This window comes from Onychostruthus taczanowskii, unplaced genomic scaffold, assembly GCF_017590055.1.
Source record: "Onychostruthus taczanowskii isolate IOZ18803 unplaced genomic scaffold, ASM1759005v1 scaffold136, whole genome shotgun sequence".
Classification (NCBI taxonomy): domain Eukaryota; kingdom Metazoa; phylum Chordata; class Aves; order Passeriformes; family Passeridae; genus Onychostruthus; species Onychostruthus taczanowskii.
This window is the reverse complement of record NW_024498529.1, coordinates 962148-987525: the sequence shown is the minus strand read 5'-3', so window position 1 is coordinate 987525 and position 25378 is coordinate 962148. Positions and strand designations below refer to the sequence as shown.

The 25378-nt window shown below is 40.4% G+C and overlaps 1 protein-coding gene across 1 annotated transcript in view; it reads right to left on the bottom strand.

The window, feature by feature from the left end:
* The window catches only part of ITPR2 (inositol 1,4,5-trisphosphate receptor type 2), a 244644-nt gene that overhangs the window by 164739 nt on the left and 54527 nt on the right, over positions 1-25378 (bottom strand). The window contains exons 10-21 of the mRNA XM_041397170.1: positions 21608-21652; positions 13486-13640; positions 12007-12106; positions 11709-11869; positions 9429-9570; positions 8508-8666; positions 7475-7647; positions 5190-5309; positions 4903-5088; positions 3954-4205; positions 2959-3103; positions 1863-2013 (exon numbers count right to left, since the gene is read on the bottom strand). Of these exons, the coding sequence (XP_041253104.1) occupies positions 1863-2013; positions 2959-3103; positions 3954-4205; positions 4903-5088; positions 5190-5309; positions 7475-7647; positions 8508-8666; positions 9429-9570; positions 11709-11869; positions 12007-12106; positions 13486-13640; positions 21608-21652 (1789 nt within the window). The remainder of the gene's footprint in view (positions 1-1862; positions 2014-2958; positions 3104-3953; positions 4206-4902; positions 5089-5189; positions 5310-7474; positions 7648-8507; positions 8667-9428; positions 9571-11708; positions 11870-12006; positions 12107-13485; positions 13641-21607; positions 21653-25378) is intronic.

The following is a 25378-nucleotide window of genomic DNA, read 5'->3' as shown; positions in this document are numbered from 1 at the left end:
AAAAACATCTCCAAAGCTTTCTAGACATAGAGTTAGTAGAAAAAGGGGGAAAACCCCCACCAAACAAACCAAACCAACCCACAGGAAATTAACAAGAGAACATCCATGGATTGTCACATCCTGACCTGAACTGGTCAGTGTTTGAAAGGTAAACATCCATGGAGACAGTAGGAAAGAAATTTAAATAATCTGTACAAAGGCTGAAGGCAATAAAAAAAAAAAATCACATCTTTGTTCTGTGTCTTTTTTGCTGAAAGAATGTGAGAAAAAACCAGGTTTGTGACAGAAAGTTTCCAACAAGGCTCCAGTACCTGGTTGAGCACTACTAAAAAGGCTACCAAGCTTCTATTTGCAGGGTGGTGCTATTTGCAACATTCCTTCACCCATTTATTTCAAAGCAAATTCATTGATTTGCATAGAATTACTAAGGAAATTCACTTCAACTGAGAGCAGGTCTGTTTGCACTTAATGGGTGGTTCTTTCTTCTCTTACATAGCTTGAAAGGAAACCCTTCTGCAGAAATAAAAGGGAATTAAGGAAAAGCATTATTTTATGGGTCATAAATGTGAGTAAAAACATTAAACAAGATGTATAATCAGGATTAAAGGCTTGGGCAGAGTGAGAACTAAGCAGAAGAACCACATCTGCACATCCCATTTTCAAATATGCCAAGATTGTGTCTGGAGTCAAACTGTGTCCAGAGCCATTTAAGAAGAGAGTCTGCAATGCAGTCTTTCAGGGACAAAAAAGGAAAACATAATTCCAAGTGGCTGGACATACATTCTTTTCTCTAGTGCTGAGGAGGGACTGCCGCCAGCTACAGCATGATTTGATGTGCACTGCATTGCAGAAAATACTTCCAGAGGGTGTCAATAAAGTCTGCTGGCAGTGATGGAGAGTAGATAAAGAGAACCAAGCATATGACTTATTGGTTCAGAGATGACAATGACAGTCTACACCTCTCCAGAGTGAGTGAACCTCAAAGAAGAAAAAAGTTATGAAGAATAGCACACTCCTGCAGGGCATCTGTAGAGCCCTGAGCAAAATGACTATTAGAAAAACTCAAGGTTGGGAAAAGGCCTCCCAGAGAAAACACAAAATAATTGTTTCCAACAAGACAGCTCATCCATTTTGGTGCTGCGAGCCAGCTGGCTGGCAACACCAGCTACATATCAAAACAGAATCTGCTGTCAGTCAGTCCTGTGGACCCTCAGCCCACACCACCGTCACACCTCTCATCCACTCACACAGGAAAACTAAACTGCTACGTTTCAGCACCTTCCTGGCATGCTCATTCTTCAACCCAGTTTTAAACCATGGTAGCAAAGGCAATGGGACATACAGAATAGTCCTAGGGTTGTCAGAGAGGCATTGTGGTCTGGGGTCAGAAGAGCTTATTCTAATTTGACAAACACAGGCAGAGGATGGCCTCCTCTGGACTTCCTTTGGGCACTTCTGCCACTGTGGAACCAGAACCATCTCATTCTCCCTTTCACTGAAGTGGTAAGAAGATTAACAATCAGCTGTGCCACAGATGAGCCAACATAATCCCTGTGCCCAGGCAAATACTGCTTCAACTCCCTTAAGATGTTCAGAGCAAGGGGCAATGAGGTTTAGAACCAAATTTGAAATAAGCAAAGAAGCAGCAACGCCAATGCAGTACCCACAAGTCATGAAGGATACAGCTCTGTTCAAAAAGGTTCCTTTTTAGCTGATCATCTAAATGCCCCTTGCAATGCATTTCTGTAGGTGGGCTGATGTGGGAAACACAACCTTGAAAGAGTATTGAGATTCTCCATAAATTATTCCAACTTAAAAAGCTAATTACCCACTGGAATAACAGTCTGTGCTGCTCATCTCACCTCCATCCTGAAACTTGCTCAGCCTTTCGAAGTATGACGATATGGGCACTTGAACAATATCTAGAATTGCCAGCAGTGTCCGGGTTAGTCTGAGGAGCTCGCTAAAACTATAAAAGCCAAAGTATATGAGGTTTCGAGCCAGATGTACCACCTATGAGAAAAAGATATTAAAAATGAAGGAAGTACTGACAGCCTTTGTGGTTTTCAATTGCATTTCACATAGCAGCTTCCACTGTTCAGATTCAGATCTTCAGTGCATTCAAACTAGCACAAGTCTTGCTACTGATTTTCAGACTAAGGCCAGTGACATTAAATGTCTGTCAGGATTAGACAAAGCAATTGATCAATCAGGTTACAGCAGACAGCAAAACCAAGGTGAGATTTAGGAAGGTTTGAGAGGATAAAATTGCATCTGTGAAAATATATAAGATCAAGAAGAAAGACTCTGGGAAATTATTTAAAGAGGCAGCAGCTTTGGAGAAGATTTTGGGGAAGTCAGCAGAAGAGTAAGATGATAGGTTTGCACAGAGGTGATTTCAGGTGACCAGAGGCAAAAGAAACAAAGAGAAGTAGGCTGGAGGAAGAACGATAAAAGCTGTAAGTATTTCCCTTTTATTCCCCTTTATTCTTTGCTATGAGAACCTAGAAAATCTAGGCCTATCTAAAGTTTCTGTCAGGAATTTCAAACAATGTTTAATCCACAGGATTAGGTTATCCAGGGTGTTTCATTGAGTGTAATACCCTATACAGAAAACAGCACTTACTTATACTGAAGAATCCTTACAAGTTATTTCACTAATGTAGAAAGAACAGGAAAATTCACCATTCACTCCCCAGAAATCCCCTCTCCCTCCACTGAGGGGTGGGAGCAATCACCCCAGTAGAAGGAAACAAAGGTTGGAAAAATACAGCAGACAAGAATATTATTTTCTGCAATACCAGTCAGCACCAAGAACAATGGAATTAGGAAAAGATGCTTCTTTAGGCTATTTTACACCAATATTTATTCTGCAACTGGCTTTATTTTGAAAGAATCAATGCCATCTTATCTGAAATGAGGAATAATGTAAGTAGGATGCAGATAGCTGAGAAGTACCTCAAATGTAAGTTTGTTTTTCTCTTTGTCTCCAAATGGAAAGGGTTGATTCACAACTTCTTTCAAGTACTCTTCTACAAATTCCATTGTGAGTGCAAACTTTATCTTCATTTCATTCCTTGAAGAGTCAGTGAAGGAATCATACCTACAATACAAGGCACAGAAAGAAGGAAAATTAAATACCTCTAATATCAGGACCAGCTGTCCCTAAAATAAAAAATGAACGAATCATGACCCTCTGAGATTACTCAGTTCAGCTCTCTGGAGATATGGAAAGTGCATGCCCAAACCTTCCCTTTAACAGTACCAGGAATGGGAAGAATACAGACAGGATAATACCATTCCTGTGGCAGATAGGACTCTTAAATCTTGCTGTGGCAATTCAACGAGGTCATTAACAGAAACAACACTGCCTGCTGCACTGCTGTGCTTCTTCCTCTGTCTCTCCAGCCAGATATTCCCTGGCTGGGAGCATCCCAGTGCTGCTGCTCCATCAAATCAGTGAAGCCAGGCAGGGTTTCCACTGAAAACAATGGTCCTTTCTCTAAAATTAAATTTAACACATGCTTAAGTACTTTACTAAGTGAAGGCCAAAGCCTCTGTGAGTTGTTGGTGGACAGAGGCTGTGTCTTAATTCTGGGTTCCCAGCTGTGGCTTTCTGTTGAACTTGAGGTATAAAACTAAGATCCAGCCTAGCAAACCTGTCATGTGAGACACAATGGGATTACTTGGAGTGCAGCTGGTCTGAGGAAAGGCCATTCCATCTTCCCCAGCTTGTTCAATAAAATAACATAGTAAAAAATAAAATTTAAATATTTAACGATTGAAAGCTGCCCATTGAAGTTTCCAAGAGTAACAATAATTAAAAGCTCTGTGCTCTGCAACAAAATGCCTTTTCACACATTTTGTGGACACTGGACATTTACAGCCATTTTGTGCTGAGAATAACCCTACAAAGAGCTTTTTTACTTTAGTTTGAAGCACTTTCAACTCACTCATGAATGGTGATCTTGGTAGGAATTTCAGTCCACAATCTGGCATACTTGACAGGCACCACAGACTCCTGGGGATCTCTGTCCACATGCATGTGCAGCATCAGACGGCAAAAGGAAGCCCGCAGGTCATAGGGGAGGCTCTCATCAGACATACACCTGAGGATCAAGTCTACTGACAGCTGGGCAGAAATCTGGTTGATGGCGAGATACTGGCGGTCCAGGCACATTCTTGCAAAGAGGTTCAGTTGGTACCTTAAAAAAAAAAGGTAATAATGTGGTATTCAAGGAAATCGGTTGGAAATGAAAGAACACATCTCAGAATCTCATGTCACAAGCCTGTTGTGAGCCTTTCTGATATAAATCCTAAAAAATAATGAGTGATTTTGTTGAGCAAGGGAGCAACTTGACATTAAAACTATTTGTTCAATTGTTGTTTCAATTTTGTAAAACATTATTCCATGATCTCATTTCTTCTCTAATCCTCAAGACACTCAGGACATTTGCTTCTCAGACCGTGCCTTGCTTCCAGGGCAGCATAACCTAAAATTAAAGCTCAATAAATAGAAGGTTAGAGGCAAAATAAAAGACACACAAAGATATGTGATGAGCAGAGAAAACTCAAGGTTTGCCTGGAGTAGGCAGCAGAGACTGGGATAACTCCCACAGGAAAAACTTGAAATGAATTCTTAGTCTCAGTTTCTGGCATGAAACTGATTTCATGTTGGTTTTTTTGGGTTTTTTTTTGTTTGGTTTTTTTTTTTTTTTTTTTTTTTTTGTTTTTTTTTTTTTTTTTTTTTGGTTGTTGTTGTTGTTGTTTTTTTGCGGGTTTTTTTGTTTTTTCCCACAATTCTGGTTTCCTTTTTTGATATTGCCAAATGAACTGGATAAGAACAGCACTGGGGTTCTTCAGAGAGTTTACATTTTCTTCCCTTTGAATAAGCAGTTTTACCTGTAGTAGGTAAGAACTTCTAAATCAGCTTTTGTGCCCTCCTTTGCCTCCTGAGCTAGATGCCTGATGGCTTTGCCGTGAGGCTCCTTGTTGCTGTCGATCCAGTAAAGCCACACTTCCTCTTCATCAATGTCATCTGAGATGACTGGGCATTCCAGAGGATTGTCCATTTGGGTTGAAACCAACCTGCAAACACAAACCACTCACAACAGAGCCACGAGTAAAGTGCTGGGAATTTAAGAGAGCAGACAACAAAAAGGTGGCAAGTTCTGATTACAGATACTCACTTGGTCTGGATGAGAATGTCAGCATTTCCTGGGCTGAGCATAAACTTGCAAATGAGTTCCTGAGTTACTGGTATTGCTGTGGTATTAGATACACACAGGTCTGACAGGTAATCCAAGAATCTGCAGTCAAAAAAACCACAGGTGCAGCAGAACATGAGACTTAAACTACTACTGGGGAACTGCAGTAGAAATCTCTAGCACTCAGCACTAGAGGATGGGTAGACTACAGGGATTCTGTATCATGATATTTATCAACATATGATCTTTGCCAGTTCAAGCTCTTGCAACTCACAACACCTTCCACTAGATCAGGTTACTCCAAGCCCCATCCAGCCTGGCCTTGAACTGCCAGGTAATGGTGGGCTACCAGAGAAGAGTGCAGACTGTCAGGACCTGCAGATAGGACTCTGCATTCAAAGAGGTCATTCCATGTAAAGCAGAAAGAACAAAGCTTTGCAAGGAAAGCAGCTTCCTATTAATTTGTATCTCAAATTTAGGTCTTCTGATGTTTAACAAGGTTCAGGCTGAGGCTTTCCTCACAGCTGGGACATTTATTAGGTACCTGGGTTTGTCTCTTTTCAGGGATTCCTGTGTGTGCCGTAACAGTAACCCATTTTTCAGCCTTTGACACACTGCAATATAAAAAGGGCCTCTTCCTTCTATGTAGTTTCCACTTTCCATTGTAGGAATTAAGTATCCCTGAGCCCACCACTCCTCTAGCAAATGTAGCTAAAACTGAGCAAGGTGCTAAAGAGCCGGTGGGGGAGCAGATGTGAACAGGCACACACGCACAGATTATATATTCCACTTCTTTAGAAATCTAGGTACAAATTCTGACCATCTGCTATCAGCCATCCAAGGATCCAACAGTCTGAACCTCGAAGCACAGACCACAATTCCCACTGAAGTCTGGGAACTGTAGTGGGTGAGTACAGACAGCATTTTTAGGGTAGACTTAGGAAAAAATCCACCCATACTACTGAAATGAAACTTTGTGGCAACTGGTAATTAAAAGCGCATAGCAATCACAAAGTCAAAATTAAGCAAACAGCACATAATTACATGGAATTCTGGGGAAGTCACCTGGTTGGAGCCAAAACTCAGGAAGGTTTTTAATTTTGCAGTTTATGTGTTTTAGAGCAGAATGCCACAATTCTCACTCACCTCAACAGAGGTGCAAAAATCTACAAGACTCTCCATGAAAATCACTATCAAGATCAAGTCTTTACTGTTCAGATTACACCATTCTGGCAAGGGGCAATTTTGAAACATTTATTGCTCCTGAACTCCTCAAAGAAGTGGATACACAGCAGTTGCATGACGTGGTCATGGCACAAATTCCATTACATCCTCCACCACAAGAAAATGCAATGTGCGATTTTCAGTAAACACAGACCCTTCAGAGACAGAGCTGATCCTGTGATTTCCTCTTCATATTGACCAAACCCAACAAAGCTGAGCATGGGAGAGGCAATGAGATTAGAGAGTGAGGTCAAACAGGCATATAGAAAATAATTGAGGCAGTGAAGCACCAAGGTCTTGAGCAATATATCCTTAAAAGCTACGTGGAAATGGTATTCACAATTACAGAGGACAATACTTGGCCTTGAGTATGTTCATTTTTACACTTGTATTACTTTGCCCATTTTACAACTGAAAATTCAATAATAAAGAGACTTTTCCATTTAAAAATAAGGAAATCCAAGTTCTTTTATATTCTGACCTAAAGCTTATTTAAAAAAAAAAAAAAAAAAAAAAAAAAAAAAAAGTGTCAGCTGAGTGAAGTTCAAGGCCAGAAATTTTAATTTGGAACAAAATCCAGTTTAGACACAAGTTTATGGGATCTTCACTGTCCCAAGCCCTTTTCAGGTCTGACCTGGAGTCAGAACCTGCAGGAAAACTGATATTAATAAAAGCTTAGAAAAATTGACATGTGTGTATAATTTACACCAGGATTATTGGCAGGGGAACCAACACAAGTGGCAGTTTCACAGAGGAGCTGCAGAGCTGGGAGAAATTAAACTTTCTCTTAATTTCTCTTTGCCCCAGTCAGAACAGAGACCAAATTTTAAGGTTGTTCTGTAAAATATAAGCTCTCTTTTCAGTAAGCCCTAGTTTTAAAATGTGGATATGGATAAATTCCAAGAATTACAGATAGTTCTAATATTTTCTGTACAGGTGGGGTTTTTGTTTGCCAGGTTAAAACAGGGAGAAAGAGACACCAAAGCAATGAATAGCATTCAATTCACAGCTACTGCAAAAATGCCACATGGGCCACTTCAAACCTTGGCTCTCGATTTCTTCTGAGTAAATTCACAAACGTCTCTATTTCTTTAGCTGTGATGTGTTTCTCTAGCAGTTTTCTGTTGTTGTGCAACAAAGCTGTGATGGTGTCTTCTGCCAGAATATCATAACCAATCTGGGACTGCATGACGCAGAAGTTCTTAGCAATATATTCCTGAAAAGAGAAAAAATTCCCATGGTGACCTGCTGAGCAGCAATGCTTTCTCTTTTAGAAACAAGGGGCATCCAGCTTAGTTAGCAATCAAAATAACACTCAAAACTTTCCTCTCTGAACTGGCCGGAACAAAAGAACTTCTGAATACCTCAAATATGTACCCTGAGAAAAAGATTCCATATTAGGGATGACTAACTCATTCTTTCATAAACTGAAAGAATGAATACATGAAAATATATATAAAATTCAAGAAATAGCAACCTCTTTTTTTTTTTTTTTAAAGGAAAAACTGAAAGGTCTTTATAGTGTTTAAGAAGCTTTTTTCCTGAGTCTTCCCTCCTCCTTTTCTCCCTTCAGGACAGAAATATTTCTGTAAAACACTGGAAAGAAAATAAAGAAGCCACACAGCAGTTCAGGCTTTTATCTCCAGTCCCTTCAGTCCATGTTCTGAAATACCTCTTACTCACAGGGAGTCTCCAGCAGTGGGAAATCAGGCTACCTCATATAACAACCTCTGCTCTGACTCACTGCCATCCCTCTACAAATGTTTAAGCAAGAGAAACAGACAGTTTGCAGATTTGCCACTTTGCAATCCAGGCTCCAAGAACATATTTTTAATAACAGAAAGCTCATGAATGAAGCAATGAGCCCCAGTCTCAGTCTGAGTCTGCAAAAGTACAAAGTGATCTTGTGATATTCACTGTTGAACTTTCAATTCATACACTACTAAGCTACACACACAAAAAAAAAGGCCTTTCCCCATTACCACAGAATCCCACTCCTAAGTGCAGAGCACCATGATAAACCCAGGACATATAATTATAGAAATCAGGAGGAAAACTATCTTTAATACCACTGACCTGGTTCTTCCTGTAGTCCTGTTGGGAGTGTCTTAGAACTCTGTAACATAATCTTAACATGTATTTGTAGGGAGCATATCTCTGGTCACCCAGGTCCTCAAGTCTGAGCATTGATCCTTCACCTTTGTCCTTAAAAGGAGCTTTGAGGATGCCAAATATCTGTTCAGAATCAAAACCACTGAGAGTGAAAACCAGACCCAGATTTCTGCTTTACTTAGAGAATGGAAGTTCAGCAGAAATCAAAGACAACGGAAATGTCCTCTGACAGGATCAGCACAATAGCCTTGACTAAACACAAGTGGGAACACAATCTGAGACATCAAACATCACAGCTTTATGCATTTAGGGTTAGCTTTACATTTCCCACCAACCTGATTGATATTGCTTCTTTACTAGCCCCAACTTTAAACAGTTTTAGTTACATGTCTTAACTTTGGATAATTTAATGATGAAAAAGGATGATGAAACACTGGCTTCTGTCCAGTCTCATCCTTTTCCCCTTTTTTTAAATTTCTTTCAGTTGACTTCTCAAAAAAGGACATTAATTTTAATTACTTGCAAGTTTGCCCTTGTGCAAACAAAGTCAGAGTTCCATAGGGGCACTATGTGGGGAACACTTCCAGGATTGGGACCATGTTCCATGTTTGTCTCAAATTTTGTGAACAATTTGCTCTCAGACATGATCTTAAATCTTATCAGAATCACAGGAAATTAAGAGCCCTCTACAGCCCCTTGTGCTTGACTCTGCTTTAGGGACCAAGAGATGAGCTTTGACTAAGTAGTGTCATTTCTACCCAATCCAACAAGACACAAATCCAACCTGGCATAAGCCAACTTACCCAAAAATAACTTTTTCTCACATCACTCTCTCCTACAATCTGTTTGCAAATACAATTAAGTTATTAACACAGTAGGACATACCTGAGCCAATATATTTTGCTCCCTCATTAATTTCTGTCGTTCCCGGTTTGGCTTGGTAATGATCACATCCAAAACTTCTTGCCCGTTATTGGGCACATCAGCAACAAAGAAAATGAGATCTTCCAGTAGCTTGGTTACAAACCTAGAATGAATAGACAAATCATTACTATAAACAGTCACTCAACACTTGCTAGGATTCATTAAGAACGAAAATCACATTTATGCTAAGCTTTACCTGGCATAATGGAACTTCCCAACTGCAAAGTTAAGTTTGACACATACTTAAAGATTCCAAACCTTGGTTCAGCAGAAGCTTAAATCAATCACAGGGCTGTTTACCAAGGCATTAAACAACAACCAGAGGGAAAACAAGAGAAAAATACAGGCTGCTGGAGTGATACACAGTATTCAGAGACCCAAAATCTATACCTGGTGGCCTCAAAGCCCAGGAGCAGTAAAAAGAAGCTTACAAAGCCTAGCAAGGATTTTTACGCTTTATCATGAAACAAGATGATGGACGCACCAGAGGAATAAAAACATTCTGCCACTAGATAATTTCCCTACTGACCCATGAAACTGTTTCATATATATATTTTTTTCATATTCTTATTAATCTATAACTGTTTTCCTATATATACTGACCCAAGAGACTGCATTTGTTTCACTCTTTGCTAAACAAAACATTTGTCAGAAGCAGGTGCTAAAAACAACAGAGACAGTAGTAATTCCTTTTATCCCACCTTCAGAAAATAAGACAAAAAGACAATATAAATGGAGAAAAAATAAAACAAAATCATTGCTGCCTCCTTGTTACTAACACCTTACCAGACATGCAGTGAGAAACATGGATGTCCACAGATTTCAAAGAATATCCCTTAACAGCACCAGCGATCTTTTACACTAAAAACTCAGCATCATCTCAATTTGGTCAATGTCTAGTCTATAACTAACAAATCTGCCAGCTATGAAAGAGGCAGGAAGATCCCCAAGAGATTTTCAGTCACCTGTGGAAGCCAGACACAAAGTTCCCATTATCCACAAGTGAGCTGGGCTGCTCACCTAAACCCTCTGAGTGAAGGTGTGTCACCGCCACAAATAAAGTAGAAAAGGCATCTGCAGGATGGAGCAATAAGGAATAAACTGTTGGGACTCCTACTTCTCTGTGCTAGAAGGTGATAAGACAGGAAAAAAAATGGTTTGGGGTTTTTTCCAAAGGAAATCCAAAGAAATAAGAAATAACGGCATTGTTGTGAAACAGTTTTACATGTTTGTTGTACCAATCTGTCAACATCAAGACCTGACAATACTGACAGTGACAGGTTCATACAGGGACGCCCCACCTGGACACTGTCATATCCCTCTCTGGGTCAACTCAATAATGAAATGGCCCCCACGGCTTTTCAAGGCTGAGTCCCAACACCCAGGCATTAAAATCTGCATGTTAGGATATTAAATCATGTGGTCTAACTTCTTCTGGAAACTGACTTCAAAAATTCAGCTTCATCACCAAAAATCAACACTTTCAAAAAAACCCCAAAACTGTATATGATCTATTACAATTATGAATTCACACTGCCAGAGATGCTGTCTTATATTCAGTTTAACCACAGGCAACTGAAGATAAATAGTGAACTACATCACTGGCAGTGGTATATACCTGGCTACAATGTACAACAAATGTACTACAAAATCCCTTGATTCAGGGAAGGGTGTGAGGAGCAACACATTCTAATAGTGCCATAGACAAAATGGGGATGAATACAAGGGGTAAACACCAAATTGATGCAAAATAGAAAAAGAGAACGGGGGAAATAGGTATGAGAAAGCAAATGGAGCAGCTTCTCAGTCACACTGAGACCTCCTTCCAACGCTTTTGCAGGTTTGCAGCGTGGTGAACTTCACACAAGTCCAGAGCCCTGAAGTGCTGCTTTCATGTACATGAGAATCAGATGCAATGCACCCTCACATTACAGCTCAGAAGCGGATTACCAAAGGAAATCCAGACAAAGACATTTGCCCAGGAAACTACCCATTTATTTATGTGGCCAGTGAGCTGGGGAAGTGCTGTTTACCCTCTTTTTACACAGGAGATACAAAGATCAGCCTGAGGTACAGCAAGGATGCTCCAACAGTGGTGGCATCTAACCCAGGCTGACACTCTCAGAACTGAAGAGTCCTTTCCCAATTGCCTCTATTCACGTGGCTATCACCTACCCATGACTGTGTTATCATGAGTAACCAAACACCAATTCAGCAGGGGAAAAAATAAAACTCACTAACCTCCTTTCATTCTGGGTTATTGTTCCATTCTCCAGCTTTTTAACAGTTGATGCTAAAACTTTGTTCGCATCATTGGCGAAGTCCAAGTCTCTGACCTCAGACAGAGGAACCGATACAATGGCAAAAGCTTCCTTGTCCTCTTTGGCTTGGCACGTCCCAATCTGCAATTGGTTTGGATTTAAGTGGGATTTTGGTTTAAAGTGGGTGAGAAACCCTCTTACCTTTACCCTAATTATTATGCACATTTCATAGGTTAGAAGTGAGACAGCTTCAGGAATGAGTTTGGGATTTTGTTTACCTTTAACATCACAGGCCTCTCTTCCTCAGTGTCAATTGGGATGCTGGTGCTGGTGACCCAAGTGTTGGTGCACAGGTGCCTCAGTCGGACGTAGGAGTTCCTAAAGGGGACAGAGCAAACACAGCAGCTGAGATGGATCAGTCCTGAGCCCACGTGGGCAAGTGGGGTGCCCTGCATACCCTGTGGCATGAGGCTGGAGAGCAGGAGCCACACCAACCACTGCAATAAAAAGGGGAGGTGCACCTAAAAGACACTGCAATACCCCTTTCCCTTGACTCCTTCTTTCTCACCCAGACCAGAGCTGCAACAAGAACAGCCAGCATCTTGGGATTATGCAGAATGCTGGGTTTAAGTATTTATGTAAGCCTAGGAGTAAAATATTCCTCAAAGGAAAAAAACTAAAAGGAAGACGCTATAAAATCCCATCTGAACAGAAATACATTTAATGAATAAACCCAATTCTTTTATTATTTTTTCTCCTGCAGAATAACGAATCCTTTTAAGCTGTCACAGCACAAAAGCCAGAAATTAAGATGACTGTGGTTTCACAGCTTCATCATTATGATCTGCAAACCCTTGTTCCAGAGCAAGCATTTACAGTACCAGTTCTCAACTGAAAATCAAGTGAACAAAGAGCAGATATCAGATCCTTCTAAATTCTTTCCATATGATAATCTGTGGTATTATCAAAAAGCAGAGCTGAGAAATCAATTACACTTTTAACTCTGAATTTTACTTCTGAAATATATTCACTATGGTCTCCATTCACGCTCTCCCTTTCATGCTGATGGGCTTTTGACTATTCAAGTAAGCAAATTATCTGGCAGAACTTAGCATAGCAAACACACTTCCAAGTCAAATACATCAGTATTTGTGGGTACCCACCTTTAAAATCTACCCTCGTAACAACCAGCCCCAAGTGTCTGCAAGGTCATTCAGTCACAACCAACACTCTGTGACTTATCTAACCAATTTCAGCTATGCTACAAAGCTAAAATTTCAAATATTGACAATTAAAACCCAGAAATCACTTTCTGAATACTTTTGAATAAGAAATGTACTCAGTGGTATCATGGTCTGTCAGGGAAACAGAAGCCCAGCTCACCTCACACATTATTTTGCTGGGAGCAATTCAGTTAAATCTATTAAAAGTACATTTTTTTCCAAAAGTGCACAGAGCTCAATTCTATCCTCACACAAATCTGTGCAATATTTAGACCATTATTTTTGCTCTTCACAGACTCAACGTGTCACTTGTTTTATCCTTATAATTATTTTGCCCAGTCACAGCAGCAGTATCATATTTTATATGTCCCTTATTTATCCATGAACACTCCTCAAATTTTAACAGAAGGATAATACTTGCTCATGTTTGCATTTTTTTCTTCTTTACTCACCAGCATAATGCCAGGAAGAAACCCTGTCAATGCAGCACTATTTTCTGCCCTTTTTATATTTCCTTTTTTTTTTAAATTTTACCTTGGAACCAGGCAATCAGCTCTCTGAAGTGTGGTAGCATCCAGTTCAAAGAGAGATGCAATGTCATTTCCATGTGGCACAGAGACCAAAGTATACATAATCTTCTCCCCTGCCTGGCGTTTCTTCTTTGAAGCAGGAAGGTCGCCTTCTCTCTGCTGATTAGCACAAGGGTTATTTGCTTGCATCAGGGCCCATTAGAAATTCTTCAATTACCTTCAGACAGGTAATACATCTGAATTTTTTTTTCCTACCTTCTATCAAGAATCTACCACAACTGGATTTGGAGTAACACAAAGGATGCATTCTGCTCCATGGGATCTCAGGCAGTCATTAGAACAACAGCAAGCCACATGCTAAAGAGGCATTGCAGCACTGGATGTGCTTTATTTGACACCTACAACTTCAAAAACAGAACCCCTCATTCCCACCTGATGCAACTACACAGTGCTGATCTGGAAAGGGCCACATTTGAAAGAAGAGAATGAATGAAAATTAGATTTATTTTTTTTTTTTTAAGACAAGTAGGGGATTTAAAAAGTAAGCAATTTGTTTCAATCTATTTTTGTTTTATGTAAGTTTGATGGCTTTTCCGTCTCAGATTGTAGAATCAGAGCAGCACGCTTTCAGAGAACCACAGAATCATTTAGGTTGGACACGATCTCCAAGATCATCAAGTCCACCCTTTGACCACCTTGTCACTAAACTCACCACCTTGTCAACTAAACTCGAGCCATGTCCACTTGTTTCCTGAATACCTCCAGGGACGGGGACTCCATCATGTCCCTGGGCAACCCCTTCCAATGCTTGTCAGACCTTTCCAAGAAGAACTTATTCCTGATGACCAACCTGAACTTCCCAAGGGCAGCTTGAGACCATTTCCTCTTGTCCTGTGGACACTCTCCAAAGAGCAGGAGGCAGAACATCTGCTCCATCAGGACCAGCTTGTCATGGCAAGGGGGGCAGGCAAAGCCCCAGCTGCATTGTATTACAAATCTCAGCACAGGTTGATAACACACCAAGGCTCGTCCAGCACAGGTCCTCTGCAAGGGCAGGAGTTGTTGCTCCCTTTGAGGGACAGAGTTACTCAACCAAAGCCCATGAGCTAAGGTGGGATCTGCCTCTCACCACCTGCTGAGAGCCCACAGGAATTTTGTGACCCCTTCCCTGAGAACATTTCTTGGCTTGATGGAGCATTCAGAGTCTGTGCCCATATCTACACAGCAACCAACAGAATTACTGGTGTGAGTAAAAGCTGCTCCTCTTGGGTGCCAAGTTATACACCTTAGAAAAGACTGATAACCAATTAAGAGACTGGCAGCCCAGGGCTATCTATTCATGTACAAAAAATACATCACAGAGAGAAATGAGGAAAGCCAAAAGAGAAAAAATCCAACCCTGGAAGCATGAAATGCTATTGTAATGATTTACAATACACCACTAAGGAAGAGCTGTACAACATAAAAGGCCAGACTGTACTTGGTTTGCATTAGTAGCTTGATTAAAAACCAAATTGCAAGGGATAATCAAGGGCAAAGCTTTGATTATCCATATTGCCAGTTGAAATTAAACAACAAAATCAAGGATGAACGAAATTATGGAAGAAAGGGTTAGTTATCAATTAATTTCAAGGCACTTTTTGAATCCTTCCAAAACATCCATTTTTTCATTATCAAGCTTACAAAATGCCAGCTTTCCATCCCATGACTTCTATCAAGGATGGAGAGAGCAGGAAAAAAAAAAAAAAAAAAAAAAAAACCACCCAAAAGAAAACCAGAAAGAAATTTTTTCTTAGGCTCCTCTAGTCATTAGAGTATTGCCACAAGTGCTTGAGAGGAAGGCTTGCTAAGACAAAGAGCAACCATCTCCTGTGACACGCACAAGAGTAAAACTCATCTGACAGGCCCCGCACCCTCTTATATCTTATGCCCAAAAATACTACTGAAAAATGCACAAAAAATTTAACCTATATGAAAAGATTGAGAAAATAGCAAATTGCTTTTGTGATTTCCATACATATTTTGTTGTACGTACTCATGATGAGACACAAACTGAAAAGGCATAGAAACAATTTAAAAAATCCTTCTGAGAGCTTAACAGGTGTGAGTCAGAGTCTAATATTAAATGAAAAACTACTTCCTACACTTCATAATAAAACAGAAAACTGGAAATCCAGTTTAAAATTCAAGAGGTCTGTAAAGGGGTGAGTAGTACAGGATAGTTTAGAACAGCATCCAAACTTTTTCATATTTTCCACAACTTACATTGAAATTTAATTAGGGTTTCCCAGAAACTACCCACTTCATTATAATTTCCAAACTGAAATGACTGGTATACAGAAAGGCAGGACACTTCATAATTGTAGGGTTTTCTTTTTATCCTGAGTAAAATACAGACCGAAATATGAAACCATACTGGGAGGGAACATGGACAGGACCCCTGACCCAGACTGGGCAAAGGGATATTCCCCACCACAGAACACCATGACCAGTGTATAAAGTCGGTGAGCTGGCAGGAGGCAGAGTCAGAGGCAGGTCTCCTGTGCTTTAGCAGTTCACAACCATTATCTCTGTGGAGAAGTTCACCCAGCAGTTTGGGGCTAACCCTGCTCATTCCCTGGTGACCCCAACAGTTGTATAGATCCAGCTGAGCAACAAGTTTACCAGCCCTAAATGGTTTTCTTTTTATTCTGAGTAAAATAGAGACCCAAATATGAAACCATACTGGGAGGGAACATGGACAGGACACCTGACCCAGACTGGGCAAAAGGATATTCCCCACCAGAGAACACGATGACCAGTGTATAAAGTGGGTGAGCTGGCAGGAAGCAGACTTAATAAAAAACAACAACAAAAAAAGAAAACGCCCAGGGGAATTACATGCCAGGAGTATAGAGAACTGTGGGTAAAACAATATTACCAAATAGTGTCTTCCTGGAAGGAAAATTTATATAGCTTTGATTGTCACGAACTACAACAAGCGAGCAAGCAGGCTGTCACAAGTCACATCAGACACATATCCAAATGTGAGGAAGATGCAATCACTTCATTCTTGTGCACCGGTTAAATCATTCACAAGGATCAAGGAGATCACACATTGAGTTCTGCTTTTGCCCAGCAGGAGTAGGACCCATCCCTTCCAAACAACCCAGTGTAAGTATCAGTGGCACAAAAAGCAGTCAGCTCCTTCAGCCTGAGAAAACCTCAATGTGCACTGGCACAGGGAGCTGTGAGCCCCCATCCTTATTCTGCAGCAGCAAAGCTCGATAATCACATCCAGGAAGGGGAACGGAGTAAACCCCCATGACACCGCCAGGGAGGGACCAACCTAGGAAAGCAAAGGCTGAAGATTCAAAAACAGAGTCCTAGGTAGTGAGAAAAAACACCATTTTGGTGAGAAGGGGAAATATTGATCCAGGCTCACAACAAAGTCTGTAACTCCTGGGCTATCACCACTGATTTACAATGCATTATGATTTAAAAAGAAGTTTAAAGAGAAGAAACAATCCAGACATACTGCTTGCCACGTGGAGGGCAAATGTAAGAAGAGACAAATCCCATGCTGGAATCAGTAACAAAATAATCAGGTCCAATCAGATTTGTCCTCCTTGAGACTTACAGCTCAGCGGATAACCTTTTTCACAGCTCTTAACAGAATTTGCTACTATCCCAAAACTTCCTTTTTTAACTCAACTGGGCATACCTAAAATTCAAGAGATCTACATGGAATTCTGCTTACAGAAGGGCCTTCATTTCAACTGCAAAAAGCAATCCAAAAACATTACAGACCTAAAATACCTTTTCTTTTAGAAACCCAATCTACAGTTCCAATTGGTGAAGACACCTCTTGTGGCATAGAGACAGACAAGGATAATGCCCTGCTCCTGAATAAATACATTAAGCTGCACTACAGATTTCAGCAGAAATTAAATGTAACAGCAGCCAGAGTTCTGAAAATGCCTGTTAAATCCAGAGCAATGTGGTATCTCACTACGCTAACCCAGTTCAGGAGGCTCTTACAAAGCCAGCATTTTCACAGAGCAGTAACGTGAGCAGAACTCCATAGGTTAGATTATTTTTAAAATTCCTTATGAGAAGAAAATTGAGTAAATGAATGGCCAGCCTTGCTCCTGCCTGATAGGAGCCCTGGCAGACAGCACAGCAGTTAGCCTCCTGTAACACCTTCACTGTTGACTCATTTGTGAGTCATTGCATTTTTAGCAGAGACATCACGTTGCAAACCTGTTGTTAGGAGCCAGAGACATTCTGTAAGAAACAATGTATGCATTTCCAGAGCTGATTCAGACCCGTGTACAACAGCAGAATAATAATAATGTGCCAGCATCCGTGTCTCCCCTTCTCCCCCAGACTCCTCAGTGGTTTGACTGCTGACTTTATATAAGCTTCCATTTTTAAGCTGATGATTTTTCTTTTCTCTTTCTTTTCAATGTTTTTCAGATTGTCTATTCTACTTGTTTAAACGGCATCACCCATATAAAATATATAATTCAATAAAGGTCATTCCTGGAAGGTAAAATAAAATATTTTTTAAAAATTAATTTACAGTTTTTATCAGAAAAAAATAATCTCCTGGGTTGGCAGCAAGAAGGAAAAGTTAGAATTACAGAATGCTGAAAATTCATAAAGATATATAAACAGAAATCAAAGGAGATATATCAAATTGTACCAGGCAGCCCACGGTAGAACTGCCCAACTTCCTTACAAGATAAGTAAGTGCATACCAGTATCAATCCTAACAAAAATCTCAGCAATAAAAGACGGGAACTGGTTAGAATTAGCCCTCTCATGAAAATGCAGACAAATGGAGATAACATACCCATCCAAAGTCAGCCTTTAACACAAAGGCACTAACAAATGCCAGGTTCCTGACTGCTCCTGACATTTCTCGGATGTTTGTAGCATTCTTCTTGATGCTGCACATTTCTCTCCTTAGAACAAGCATAGTGATTTGCAGCATAAAAACCACCAATTTTGGGTCCTAGTGGGGGCTGTAACACAGAGCACTGCATTTTGATACATGATACACTACAATCTCCTAGACTGTAAGAGATGAAGTGCTCTTTTGATAAGACCCTTAAATCTCAAAAAGGTCTTCCCATTTAAAAAAAAAAATATTCTGGAGCTTAGATGTGGGTATATTAATCAACCCATTGTAAGGCCAAATTTTACCAGAATTAAAAGCAGTGCTTCACAAGACAATTTGGCTGGATTGTCAAGAAGCAGCTCATAAACAAGCAATGTACCTCAGTCCAAACATACCTTTAACGCTTGGGAACAGAAGTCCCAGTGACTTCCACTAATATTTATGTTCTCTGGAGACAAAACCCTTTCAGACTCTGGAGTCAATTAAGGCGAGGCAGAAAAGATATGCTTAGGCAGAACTTTGATGTCTGTGCCCAATGCTGCATATCATGGAAAACCATTCTCCATTGCTGCTTCCCAAAATTCAGTTGCCTGAGCAACTGGGATCAGGCCCTGTAAACCAGGCCGTGAATACGCACAAGCAGCCCCAGCACATGCTGAGGAGTTCAGGGTTGGCACAGAATGCACAGATGGCTGTGCTGCCTTTAAACAACAGAGAAGGAGCTGCTACTCTTTCATCCAACAGCCCAGTAGAGAAGAGAGTCCCTAGATGGGTCAGGCTGAAGGGACCACAGTGGGTCAGTTGGTATCACCTCCCTGCTCCAGCAGGGCCATCCCAGAGCACAGGACACAGGATTGTGTCCAGAGGGGTCTGGAATATCCCCAGTGAGGAGACTACACACCCTCTCTGGGCAACCTGTGGAAGAAGTTCTGCCCCCTGCCCAGGTGGAACCTCCTGGGATCAGTCCCTGCCCGTTCCTCTGGTGCCATTGCTGGGCCCCTGGAGCAGAGCCTGGGCCCTGCTCAGAGCCCTCCCTGCACACAGGGACACCCAGGGCTGAGGGCCCTTCTCAGCTGAGGCTCCTCTGGAGGCTGGACAGCCCCAGCTCCCTCAGCCTTTCCCTGCCAGAGATGCTCCAGGCCCTAAATCATCTCTGCATCCTCCCCTGGCCCCACTCCAGGAGCTCCCTGTCTTTCCTGTGCTGAGGAGCCCAGGACTGGCACAGCACTGCAGATGTGCCTCGCAGGGATGGGCAGAGGGGGGAGGATCACTCCCTGACCTGCTGGCAATGCTCTTCCCAGTGCACCCTAGGACACCACTGGCCTTCTTGGCTTCAAGGGCACAGGCTACAAGTTCAGCCCTTCAGTCACAAGGAATCGTTTATTCATCTCCCATTTCCCTGCTACTCAGACTTCAAATTTCACTGGGGTAGGTCCACTTCAACCTCCCCACTCCAGATTTACTTCATGGGCAGTATTTCAAAATTAATTGCTTCAAAGGGTGGAAAAGAAGATGCCTTTGCTGTGAGCCAGTAAGGCAGTGACCAGGCAGAGGAAACACTAGATGATAACCACAGAGCAAGGAAAGCCTGTGTGCTCCTGGTTACACGCTATTGGATACAAGACTGACATAGCTGACCCGCTAAGAACTCCAAATATTACAAGATTCTTTTACTTTTGAGGGACAATCCAATGCACTGCATCATTGTAACATAAAAGAAAATCCTGCATAGGGATGTGAAGTTTCTATACTGGGATGTGAAGTTTCTATATTGGGTTTCTATATTGGGTTGCTCCAGGGCAGAATGAAGGCTTAAATAGCTGACTCATGGCATTTTCAACAAGATTATAAAGGGGTGAAGGATCCAAAAGGATTTTTACCACACTAATAGAGCCTGTGGGCTTGGATTTGCATGGAGGTGTCACCAAAAATTGCTAGAAGGTCTTCCGCAAAATATCTTTAATAGGAAAGTGCTGACTGCATAAATTAAAATTTCCACAGAGATATCAGCTTTGATCATCAATCAGATTTAATTACTTTTTTTATTGGAAATATTTCTCTAACGTGATTTATCTGGTCTGGGGTTTTAGCTGAAACCAATACCCAGGAAGAATAAGCCAAACTGGTAGTGAAACCACCTTCAACATTCATGCTTAGATTACATTTGTGTCTTTGTCATTATCCAGTCCAGGGAATATTTAACTATTTAGATGAACTGGAATGGCTACAGAGAGCAAACTTACACCATAAATAAGTATGGTGTGGTACAATAGGATTGGCTCCTCAGTGACAAGGGCCTAACACCTACTCACTGGGGAACTCTAGAACTGACCTTGATTTCCATTCCAAAGCTTCAAAGGGCTCAAGTTTCATTCCAATACAAAAGAGAAACAACTGGTGGAACTTCTGTACTTTCATAGGAAAGAATTCTCATTTCTCTAGACATCTTAGCTGTTATTGCAATATCACCACTAATTCCAAATATTAGGGAAGATGGAAAACCAATGTTGCCAACTCCTATGAAAGGCTTCATTTTTATTAAAATTGGAGTCCTCAAGGCATTTAATTATGTAAGAATCTTGAGCTTCTTCAGTTTCTTCTCATGAAAAATCAAAAATTTCTTCCCTGTACAGAGAAAAACTTGAAAATGTGTCCTCCTGAAGAACAAAAGCCATAAGGCAAGCAGAAAGAAATTAAATTGAATTTTTTTGAAGAAGATCTCAGCCTTTCCAAGGCAATCTCATTAATCTGATGGAGGAATTATTCTTTTTGGGAATATTTGTTGACTCAGTAACAATAGGAATCGTCCAAGGAGACTTCTCCCATCTCCACTTCCTTCACACACCATAATCTCCATGTCTGGCCTCATTAGTCAGAATTAGCTATAATGCTCTTGGTGCTGTACCAGGCAAAGTCTGTTGCCATGAAGTAATGTATCTGGGCTGAGAAGAACTAATACATTTCATATCTGCAGTCAGACAACAAGCACAACAGCTTCAACTAATGCCACTTTGATGCAGAATTTGAGTAAGTTTCTTATCATTTGCCTCAGAGTGAGGGAAAACTTTCTGAATTGCCAGTTCTGAGATGCATCATACCTTACACAGGATATGGAAAACAATCCCAGCAGCTGGAACACATGAGGAAAAGAAAAGCTATGAAGAGCTTCCATATGTTAGAATGTGCTAGGTTAAGAATACAGCATTCCCCAAACTATATGCAACATATAAATTCCACTTACCAAAGCTTTTCCTTCATTATTACCTTCTGGGTAGTGTGAGTTAAGCTGGAAAAGAAAAGAAGTCAAATACTATCCTGATAGCTTTCAGACATTTCATAACTGGGGGAGAGGGTTTGGTTCAGTTCTCTGTTATGTGTCCACCCTGCGAAAGGAGAGCCGAGTTTTAGAAGCAGCGTGAGTGTAAAAGACTCACTGCTTCAGTTTCTGGCTGACTTAGCTGGCTATGTCCTCACCTCTAGAAACAGCATCTTGCAATCAAGCTTGTTAACTCAAGAGGAATCTCAAATAACCAATCCCAAAAAGGATTATGAAGAAAGCACAGTTACTATTCTAATGCAGCCAGTTATAGTCACCCACGCACATGCAATCAGTTCCAGAACTGACCCTGGGCAGACAGATTGAGATAAAAAAATAACATTCTCTATGTCTACTGAGATTTTACAGGAGAAGACAGTGAACTCATAACTAACACATCTTTGAAACAGGAGTGACAATGCCACTAGAGAAAATTATTTCATTACACTGTAGTTCTGTTTAACCATTATTAATATCATTAATATTTTCTATGTCATATCAGGATTATCAAGCATTAATTAATACTAAAGTACTATGAGAAGCTTGGATGAAAGATGCTATACAATAATAAATTTAAAGTATTACTATTTAAAAGCTGTTTAATATCATACTTTTGACAAGGAAAATATGTAGCCTATAAGACAAGGGATTATGTAGGCAGACATATTCACAAACAAACAAAAACATACACACCCACTCACTAGCTGCACATAAAACCTTTTGAGATTTGATTTACACGAAGAAACAATTTTGTGTCAATATTTACCAATATTCCCTGACACAGGATATGATGAAAATGCTGAAGTAAGATTATAAATTATAAAAGACAATTTTGTTCTTAAGCAATTACAGTGTGTATACATCTTACAGATGAGTACTGTCATTTTCTTGGCTTGAATTTGGCATTACCAGTGTGGAAGAGTCAGGAGAGAGTTGCAGAGGGCAAGATGCACGAGTCCCAGTGGAACTTTTCAACAGCACATTATCATACATCTAACATTACACAGACAACTGTTGTGAAGAGATTTTGTTACATTCATAACACTTTTACTAAAAAATAATCATTTATATCTCTTTAACCCCTCAAAATGCCTGCTCTTTTCCACAACAGAAGCCTGAAGAAAGGAGGAAAACTTTCAAGTCTTTGTCAAGTGGCTGAAAATACCTTCCCTACATGTCACAACTTGACGTGCTAACACAGAAATGACCAAGGGTTTATTCTGTCTCCATTTCATTTTTTGCATTAGCCACTGTGTTACCATTACACACCTAATTTAGAGACCCTGCTTTCTTCCCTGTGCTGACACCTGTCTCAAATAGTCCATTTTGCTCCTCCCTGACATTCTCACAGTCTCCCAACTCCAAGTACCTCTTGCTACTGCTATACAGCAACAGGAATGAGAGATGAACACCGAAAAACTAGAACTTATACACATATGTAACAGTCTTCATGTAGTTTTGGTTCCTTCTTAAGTTTCCACAGTTCTTCCAGCATGACATTTTTTCGCCTGACACCTTAAAATAATTCTGGTGTCCCAATTTTAGCAGCCAAGCTGAGCTCTCTGCCTTTGGTCCCCCATCAAGAAGAGACAAAATTAGCAGGCAGTGCCCCTCAGTCCCAGCAGTGCACTGTGGCCTTCCTGCAAAGGTGCACAGAAGGTACAGGAAGGCTGAATTTCTATGCTACCTTCAGATAGTGCTGGTTGCAAGCAAGCAAAAAAAAGTCTGGGTCATCTCAGGTTTGTCACTAGAGCCAGCACAGAGAACTTGGCACTGGAGACTTGATCCTACGGGTTTTCATTGAAGGACTCAAGTGAATAGAGTTGCCTATCCAGTATGAACTGAATTCTGGTATCCTTCAGCTGTTTACTTTCAACACAATGGTGATTAAAATATATAGAGATATTTATAACAGTAATAGGAGAAATTAGGAGAATCTCCCTCCCTTAACACTTTCTGACTTCTTGAAAAATGACTGAACAGACTGCCCTCAGACTTCCAAAACAAGTTACTTGTAGACTGAGAGTGATGTAGACAGAAGACTCAGGTGAGAAATCAAGTACATCCTTGATGATGCTTTTTCTTACCCTACTGCTACAGAAATAATAAAACCAAAAATTTTTTTAGAGAAAGTTTTGAGATGCTGACATTAAACCACAAACACAATGGAACTCAGTTTTCAGGCTGACATCTACGACCCCATTTTCAGCTCTGGTCAGCAGTTGCCACTTTGATTTTCATTTCAGCTGAGATTGTTGGTGCTGAGAGTTTCTAAAAAACAGACCTGTAGCTATTATCCCATGCTCCATTCTCCAGGTAGAAGGGGCAAAAATCATATACAGTTGTGTGTCATATTACACCTGTTCTGAGTCCCTTTCAATATCCCAGCCCAGTATGACCTAAGGACAGAGTGACAGTCTCAGAACTCCAAAACCTATTGCTTTTTCTGATTTATGTAAGATCACTTCCACATTTCTCAAAAAATTGCCAAAACAAAAGAAGCCTTGAAAAGAACAACATCAATATTTTTATCTTGCTACTAATGAAATCAAGTAAAATTTTCTTCAGGTGTTTAGAAAGTAAGACTGTTATGCTAAAATAGGCTTCAATAAAGTTCAACACTTTTCAAGCTTTTTTGTGTCATTGGATGTCTTGAAATTTCAATTTACTGAATTGTACCTGAAATACAGCAGTAAATATTCCTGCAAAATGCCACTGCAAGGTGCATGCAGCTAATATGCACCAAGAACAAGAAGAATTGCAAACTGCAGAGCTTAAGCAAGTGCAATTGTATAAATTATTATTGTAATAGTTTCATTATATGTTGTTTTAGGTCTGGTTTGATTTGTTTTTTATTTTTGAGTATATCAGCTTATTTTCCATATAGAATTCTTTTCAGTAAAGAATAATCCAAAAATCCTAATCCTCTGTGGCTTGTTTTTCAACAAACTCAGGTATAGTAATTTTTTACCCTTCCATGAATGGGAAAAAAATGGTAGCACAAAAACAGTTTATCATCTACATTTCTCATTCTGGAGTTTAGAGACAGATTTTCCACCACAGAGAAGGCAATACCTTCTTTTAAATCTACATTTAAATAGCATTTAGTTGCACTCCTCCTCAAGAAGCCAAATTCCCAAATTGTGATCCACACCAGGTATCTGAGAGAGCCTGAAGGTGCTCAGGCTCAGGAGTCAGTGCTGCAGTAGTCCTCCCAAGTATAAAAACTGGGGTCTCTTGCACAGATTTCAGGCTCAGCCTTGGTACACAGTGGCATGTGAAAAGATTAGATGTCTGAATGCATACATATATCAGCATCCTCATCCTGTGAGAACACAGAATGCCCCCAGGAGAAAGTATGTATGACAAACTCATAATAGAAGTCAGCTTTTATACACGGAAAACTGAGGTATACACAAAGTCTTTATTGCTGGTTAAAACCACATGGACAGGCAAGAAATCTCATTCCTGAATTTTCATCTAGTGACTTTATAAAATCTGTAAAGTCTGCATAGCAGGAAGGCAACTTTCATCTCTGTGTGTTTGTGTGCTACTGCTAGTATTTGGTGCTCAGAGTATACCAGTGACCTGCTAATCCTGAGAGGGATTCTGCTACATTGAGCACCAGAAGTTCCAGGCTCTGTCATCTCTACCGATTAAAGCTACTTGTCCTAGGGTGACGTTATGATGCTTGTA